Raw genomic sequence first — 8,618 nt, forward strand, 5'->3', positions numbered from 1 at the left:
TGCTGTTCTCTTGTACCCCAAGGCGTTCAGTCATATTACGATGACAGATCCTCTGCCCGGATAAACCGGCTAAGGTACAGAAAAAAAACTAGATCAAATTTGCTTTTTTTAGTTTAAATGCATAAAGATAACAAAAAAAAACGCTAATCTAGTTTTTACCCCAAGGCGTTCAGTCATGTTACAATGACAGATCTTTTACCCGGATAAACCGGCTAAGGCACAGAAAAAAAATCTAGATTAAATTTGCTTTTCAGTTTGAATTGCAAAATAATATTATTTTCTTCTGTACCCTCGTTACACTGCGCAACACTTCACTACAGGGGGCGAATTCGCGCCATTGCTGTTGCTTGTAAATTCCTCGCTTGTGCTGTCTGTGCTCGGTCCTGAGAGCGAGCGGCTACTGGATTGACTGCGTTGGCTTGATCAATTCCGATTGATCTACGTCGGCTATATCAAAATATCAAGTGTTATTTTTCTTCTCCGGGCTTAAATCCATCTTTTCTATATTGCTATCGCTCTACATCAATAAAGCCGGAATTATGCTGCGCGTTTTCACGTCTATGGAATAGCCGTCGATAATTCTATATTCCGCCTGGAATAGCTTTAGAGTAGGCTGGATTCCTTCCCTGGAAAGCCCATGTCTCTTGAGTTAGTAGCTAATGTATTTCTTATTTCGAAGAAATACTCCATGTATTGTTATGTTCACATCCCTCTCCGCGAGTTAACTTGTTATGTATGAGCGATCGCGGGATTTATTTCGTGTCTCGTGATATAATATAATAGGTAAAATTTGTTTAATAAAAATAATATAACACTAACTAAATAATTATTTTTTACATATGTTAAAATATTTACATTAAGAGCATGAAAGCACAGCTGAAAATTGATTTAAAAAATCTATATATATGCAAGAAGTGAAGAAAGATTATTACAAAAGTCCTCTGTGGTATCCAATAAATAGATAATTCATTTGCAGAGGGTGTGAAAATGGATAAAAATATATTCATATTCCTTTAGTTAATCAATTCTTGTATGCAATTCTAAAATTCATCCTTCAAACTAAACTTATGTGAGTCTTTCTCACTCATGACACCACTTTTCTGGTACTCCCCAACACGTTTCTCAAAGAAGTTTGTCTTTCCCTCTAGAGAGATATTCTCCATGAAGTCAAAGGGGTTCTCAACATTGTAGACCTAAACACACAAAACAAAATAATTATGATTAGATGTACAAAGCAAAATGCAGCAACAAATACATAATGCTATTATTCAACGATATTCTAGTTTATCATTGCTTTTCTCAGGCCGCTGAGACCCTCAAAATGTACAATGTACCTTTTGGCAATTGAGAGCAACCAGTAGTCTATCTGCAACAAACTCAATATACTGTCTCATCAAGGCACAGTTCATGCCAATCAGCTTGACAGGAAGAGCAGATGTGAGGAACTCCTGCTCAATGACAACAGCATCCTTGATGATTCCTCTAACAGTCTCCTCATCAGGCTTATTAACTAGGTACTTGTACATCAAGCAGGCAAAGTCGCAATGGAGACCTTCATCTCTGCTGATAAGCTCATTCGAGAATGTCAGACCTGGCATAAGTCCCCTAAAGGATAGACAAGGAAAGAAAAAATTGAGAATTACAAAGGAATAGAGGGGTTTAAGTGTCATTTAGAACATTAATTGAGCCACAATGAAATATACACTTATATCATTCAAGCTAGCAACACAAGAAATAAAAACTGTTCTAAAATCTTGGATACATCAACAAGGCTACCAAATAGCAATGGGTTAAAACTGCATTGTCACAAGCTCACTTCTGGTTGATTACAAACCAATCTCCAATGAATTAACGGAAAACACAAAATATTTTAAAATATTGAAAGCAGTGTATCCATTGGAAGTTTCTCGAGGATGTGATTGATAATTTAGAGTGGATTTAGAGTGATTGAATATCTTAGGTTCTAGTAGATTCTTTTGTCTTTTTATGTTTGATGTTTCCGTCAGACCTCCGGGAGCAAACTGGTGGCAATGCGTCTTTAATGAGGGGGCATAAAACTAAGGTTGAATTTTTTAAAACAGGACTCCTCACCTATTCTTCAGCCAGAAAATGGCAGCAAAGGACCCAGAAAAGAAGATGCCCTCTACGGCAGCAAAGGCGATAATCCTCTCGCCAAATGAAGCTCTCTGGGGGTTGATCCAGTTCAGAGCCCAGTGCGCCTTCTTCATGACACAAGGCATTGTCTCAATAGCATTGAACAGATTGACTTTTTCTGCCTTGTCTTTGATCAGGCTCTCGATCAGAAGGCTGTACATCTCAGAGTGGATGTTCTGCAACACAAGAGAACTTAAAGCCCTTGCTTCACACAATAAAAAATACTTAAGGAGTTAACAAAATTGTCCAGTAGAGCTTGCATAAACATGATAAGTACGGACAAATAACTTTACAAATCCTTTAGATGAACTTTATAGAAATCTTTAAAAGGGAATGTGGTCTTATAAATGTAAGTTTTACTGCAGTTTTTTTCCACTAATCCATAGAGGCAGACAGACCTCATACCTCAATAGCAATCTGGAAGCCGTAGAAGCATCTGGCCTCAGGAATCTGTACTTCTTGACTGAAGCACTCTACAAGATTTTCATTGACGATGCCATCGCTGGCCGCAAAGAATGCCAATACATGCGACACAAACATACGCTCATCATCCTAGGAAAGTGAACAAAAAATGTGGTTAAGTAAAGACAAAGGAGGTATACCAAGTTAATGCACCTAGCAAAATAAGCAATTCTATAAGTACCAAAGGCAGGGATCTTATTTTCTTAATGGTCAAAGGAAAATACCTGATTAATCAAAAAGAAATCTTGGGGTCGAAATTAGGGTAGCAGTTTCTCAAACTACTCTGAGGAATTATAAACACATTCAAACATACATTGAGTTTGGCAAAGTCATGCGAGTCTTTGGAGAGATCTACTTCCTCTGCAGTCCAGAAAGAGGCCTCGGCTTTCTTGTACATCTGCCAGATCTCGGGGTATTGAATAGGAAGGATCACAAATCGATGAGGGTTTTCTCGGAGAAGGGGTTCGTCCTCGGTGTTGAATCGAGACTTCGCACGGCTTTTCTTAGGGGGAGTTCGGTCCGATACCTAGAAAAAAAAAATCAAACAATTCAATTAAGTCAAGATTGTTTGCCTCAACATTCGCGCGCCAGAATTCACGAGCGGGAAAACCTCGATAAATTTTAAGAAATTACATATCTAAGTAATCTAAAACGCAGACTTGCTTTACAGAAGTTAGTGGAAATACTTTCTGGCGTATAGAAGTAAAACCTTGCTGGAATTTCTCGCCGTTTTACATACCATTTGAACTGTATTCTCTTCTTTGTAACTCGTGGTTATGGTGGCGGATTTTTCGTTGTCGGTTGTGACTTTCTTCAGCGCATTATTGACTTGGTTGAGGTCGTTCACTGTGTAGTTATCTAGGCCGAGCATGGTGAAGGAGTTAAAAATTTCGAGGTAAAACGGTAGCGAAGAGTAAAATACGTAGGAGCTTCTGGAGGTTGTGATTCGAAAGACGCCAAACGGAAAGATTAAATTCGCGCGGCCGAACAAAACCAACCAATCACAGCGCGGAAAAGGTAAGTTTACTTGACTCTGATTGGTCAGATTTATTTCGCGGGAATTTTCGTATCAGCGTTGGATTGTGTTTGTTGTTCCAGAGCATTGCGCATGGGCCCACATGTCCATATAAGGCAGACAAAGGGGTTTTCGCGGCAAAATTTGAAAAGTTTCGGCGCGAAAACAGAATTGACCTTTGGATCCGATCACCAACATCACACGTGAACGGCAAAATGGTCTCCCTTGTGGGGGTATAGTCTATAGAAAGGGTGTTTGGAGACAAAATGAGGTCCACTCTTCCGGTTTAGGGCAATATGTCTCCCCTATCAAAAAAAAAATTGTGATGTTTTGTACTCGAAGGAAAAGTATAAGTACGGATTTTTATTGAAATAAATATCCCGTTTTCTTTTTACGGACCCGATTTTCAGACTGTGGTCTGGCCGTGTAGAGGGACATTTTATCAATGTGTAACCGTCGGAACTTGACATTTACCGTGCGATTACTAAAAATGTAGAAACAAATGAAATACTGAAAGCAAAACTATCAGGTTCTGACCCCAGCCAAAAAGTAGGCAAAAATAGATGGAATGCAACGAAAACGATCGAGGGAAAGGCAACGTGAGAACGAATACATGATGCAAGGCATGGACTTAAAAGGATTTATTAACAAATTAAATAATAACTTTTAAGTGATAACAAACATAGTCAAATCACGAGAAAGGTAACCTAAACCAAAGGCTAGTTTTATAAACAAAGTACTTACAACCGGTAAATCAAACTGAACACAACTGGCATGACAAACCCGTACGGACAGCGCTCTAAGCTTGTAGCTTATCTCTGCTGAATGTCTTCCCTGAGCAACTGCATATCTCGCTCCCGCATCACGCCGCGCAAGCAATGCGCCTACTTTGCTCAACGGTACTAAAAAAAAACTAACAGATACTGTAAAAACAGCCGCTTTTATATTCGCTTGTGGACGCGCATTTTTCTAGGGACGCTAACATTTACTACCGTTCAAATTACTCAGCGTCCATTGTCCTGTCAAATTTAGAAACTAATCTTCCTGGGAAATGGTAAAGGACGCTAAACTTAAGTCAATTATCACTATCAAGCTATTGATACAAATCTAAAGGAATTTGAAACATGTTGAAAGTAAATTCCTAAACGTGTACGGATCGAATTAGGATCACGTTTGAGAAACAATCCGCAAAATACGTAAAACAATTATAATCGCAATCCAAAAATCGCTTACTTAAAATCTTTGCAAAATCTAAAATAACCCAAAATACCACCCGGTCACAAATGGTCATCCCCCCCCCCCCCCCCCCCCCGTAAAAAAAAAATCTTGTAAGCGAATATACATTGGCCAGCTGTCCATCTTTGAAATAATAACCCACCTTATAAGTTCTCAAGCAGTAAACAAAGTTTGAATAAATAAACTAACAAAAAAAATAAGTGTGTAAGCTTATAGTATAATAAGCAGCTAAGTTACTACCAACCTTTCAACACTCGGATCAGAGTGCTATGTGTGTAAGGGAAGGAGAACTTTTTGTTTTTAAGAACTTTTTGTCACCTTTGGAGCTGCAGATAAAAGCATTTGATATGTAATCCTTGACAAACAAATATGTGCAAAACTATATATATGAGTGCTTTCTGTTGTAATTTCTTTTTGAGCCTACATTACGTATCAGCGGTATCTCGTATAGAGTATCCCGGATCAAGTCTGGGCCGACATCTTGGAAAGTTGACCAGAAATAACCGGGATCTTTTCAAGTGACTGCATGTTGCCAGAATCAATGTATTCTTTTCTTTTTACAGGATGATTGCATGTTTTTTTATGTATAATAAAGCACAATTTGATTATTGCATAAAATACAAATCTTGCTTAGAATTGTACAGTCCGTACTTAAGCTTATAATCAGGTTAACTGACACAGCAAACACAAAAAAGTTCAAAGTGTATTTAAAGCCAAAAGCTGCCTCATCAATTGAGGGTATTTTTCTGATCAAATACAGTCGATTGTAATTGTTTTTTTTCTAAGTGTCGCCAAGATTGATAACGAAGTACTCATTTAATTTTTGACATGCTATGATGCAAAACGCACCTACACTTTCCCCCATAACTTAACAACAAAACATAGTGTTATGATCAAACGGGATTAAAGACTGTTGCACATATGCTACTCATGCCGTCTAATGATTCCCATTATAATGTGGTTGTTGTTTGATACTTGCACTTATAACAGTTTATTCTTGACCCAGTAATCTGTTGGTGCTTATTTAATTTTAAGAAAGGGACAAATTGGAAAGTGGAACATTTAAATCTCAGAACACATTCAATTCAGACATTCAATTCAGAACACCTTGCACGAAGTCATTTCTGCTCTTTTGGTAAAGGGGAGAGTTCACTTATTGAGCATTTCACCCTAATGGGTACTAGTCTGTGAGAGGTGTGTAACAGACTGTTTTCACGATGTTGTGTTGCGCATCCGAAATGCCACAGACTGGCGGGCCACAGCTGATAAAAAATGCAGAAGAAGGGGAATTTGAGTGCAAAACTCGGTGAAAGAAGCACTCTGACAGCATTTCTATAGCTTTGTCTGTAAACTTTATGCCAGCTAGGGCCTGCCAGTCTGTGGCATTTTGGATGCACACTCAATATCATGAAAATGGTCTATTTTATTCTTGGTTTAGAGTAAAAAAAGATAACAGGCTAACTGTGCAAATAAATTGGATGGTCTGCATATGGAGGCAACAACACAAAACTCTGTATTCAGGCATACAGTCCAACACTGTATTCATTTGTTTCCCAAACATTTATTGTAGCCTTGTCTTTTTTTTATCTTCTTATTTATTTACAAACAGGATGTACGGTGTCCACGGAGGCATGTCGCGCTGTTCACCGTTCTGGGAGCAGTTGATGGATTGTGCACAACAAGCTGGTAGGCGGAGCCAGTGGGAAAAATGTAACTTTTGAATCCATTGGAGCTATTATGACCAGATTTTCAAAGAATCATTATCTGACAAAGAGGAACAAAATGATATATTGTGCTGCCATAGCAACACAATATGACGTCATTATGATGTCATTTTATTTAGAAGTTAGTTTAAAAAAAAAACAGAGCGATTTTTAGCTAATTATATTACATCAGCATCCGCCATCTTGAATCCGCCATCTTGGATTTAATGAAAGTTATTTATTTTGATCAATAAAAAACTGGGTGGCAAAATCTGAAACTTTTTGACAATATTTAATCTTCGTTTCAAGTTTTATTAACGACTTCGGGTGGGTATGAATGTTTTTTTGCTATTTCTACAAGCACTTTTTCGAGAAGGTCAAAAATTTACCAAATAAACACCACTCCTCCCCCAAAAATAGAGATATATATTTTTTCAAAGCTTGATATAAAACGTTTATATGAAATGGATTTACGTTCATAACGAGGTGTTCTGAATTGAATGTAGTCACCCAGATTCAAATGTTCCACTTTCCAATTTGCCCCTTTCTTAAAATGAAATAAGCACCAACAGATTACTGGGTCAAGAATAAACTGTTATAAGTGCAAGTATCAAACAACAACCTCATTATAATGGGAATCATTAGACGGCATGAGTAGCATATGTGCAACAGTCTTTAATCCCGTTTGATCATAACACTATGTTTTGTTGTTAAGTTATGGGGGAAAGTGTAGGAGCGTTTTGCATCATAGCATGTCAAAAATTAAATGAGTACTTCGTTATCAATCTTGGCGACAAAAAAAAACATGTATTTGATCAGAAAAATACCCCCAATTGATGAGGCAGCTTTTGGCTTTAAATACACTTTGAACTTTTGTGTGTGTTTGCTGTGTCAGTTAACCTGGTTATAAGCTTAAGTACGGACTGTACAATTCTAAGCAAGATTTGTATTTTATGCAATAATCAAATTGTGCTTTATTATACAAAAAAAACATGCAATCATCCTGTAAAAAGAAAAGAATACATTGATTCTGGCAACATGCAGTCACTTGAAAAGATCCCTGTTATTTCTGGTCAACTTTCCAAGATGGCGGCCAAGACTTGATCAGGGATACTCTATACGAGATACCGCTGATACGTAATGTAGGCTCAAAAGGAAATTACAACAGAAAGCACTCATATATATAGTTTTGCACATATTTGTTTGTCAAGGATTACATATCAAATGCTTTTATCTGCAGCTCCAAAGGTGACAAAAAGTTCTTAAAAACAAAAAGTTCTCCTTCCCTTACACACATAGCACTCTGATCCGAGTGTTGAAAGGTTGGTAGTAACTTAGCTGCTTATTATACTATAAGCTTACACACTTATTTTTTTTGTTAGTTTATTTATTCAAACTTTGTTAACTGCTTGAGAACTTATAAGGTGGGTTATTATTTCAAAGATGGACAGCTGGCCAATGTATATTCGCTTACAAGATTTTTTTTTTGTGGGGGGGGTGGGGGGGGATGACCATTTGTGACCGGGTGGTATTTTGGGTTATTTTAGATTTTGCAAAGATTGCGATTATAATTGTTTTACGTATTTTACGGATTGTTTCTCAAACGTAATCCTAATTCGATCCGTACATGTTTAAGAATTTACTTTCAACATGTTTCAAATTCCTTTAGATTAGTATCAATAGCTTGATAGTGATAATTGACTTAAGTTTAGCGTCCTTTACCATTTCCCAGGAAGATTAGTTTCTAAATTTGACAGGACAATGGACGCTGAGTAATTTGAACGGTAGTAAATGTTAGCGTCCCTTACGGAACCCGCGAAGGGATATTTGAAAAACCTACTGCAATTTTATTTCGTGCGGTATACTTTTCGCGTCGTGAGGACTAGTTTTCTATTTTGCGTGTCTTTTTTTTTCGTGAGTTCAATTTTTTTTCGTGAGTTTTAATTTTTTTTTCGTGAGTTTTATTTTTTTTTCGTGAGTTTTTTTTCGTGAGTTTTAATTATTTTTCGTTATTTTTTTTTCCTGAATTTCATTTTTTTTCGTGAGTT

At 37.2% G+C, this 8,618-nt stretch overlaps 1 protein-coding gene across 1 annotated transcript; it reads right to left on the bottom strand.

Annotated features, from left to right (window-relative positions):
• Positions 1-777: 777 nt before the first annotated feature.
• On the bottom strand, positions 778-3,574 carry LOC116619148 (ribonucleoside-diphosphate reductase subunit M2 B-like). The gene is made up of 6 exons (XM_048726541.1): positions 3,356-3,574; positions 2,930-3,142; positions 2,560-2,706; positions 2,092-2,330; positions 1,335-1,605; positions 778-1,193 (listed from the first exon to the last, which is right to left on the bottom strand). The coding sequence occupies exons 1-6, from the start codon at positions 3,485-3,487 to the stop codon at positions 1,041-1,043; spliced, it is 1,155 nt and encodes a 384-aa protein (XP_048582498.1). The 5' UTR covers positions 3,488-3,574; the 3' UTR covers positions 778-1,040.
• Positions 3,575-8,618: the final 5,044 nt, after the last annotated feature.

This window comes from Nematostella vectensis, chromosome 4 (assembly GCF_932526225.1).
Source record: "Nematostella vectensis chromosome 4, jaNemVect1.1, whole genome shotgun sequence".
NCBI lineage: Eukaryota > Metazoa > Cnidaria > Anthozoa > Actiniaria > Edwardsiidae > Nematostella > Nematostella vectensis.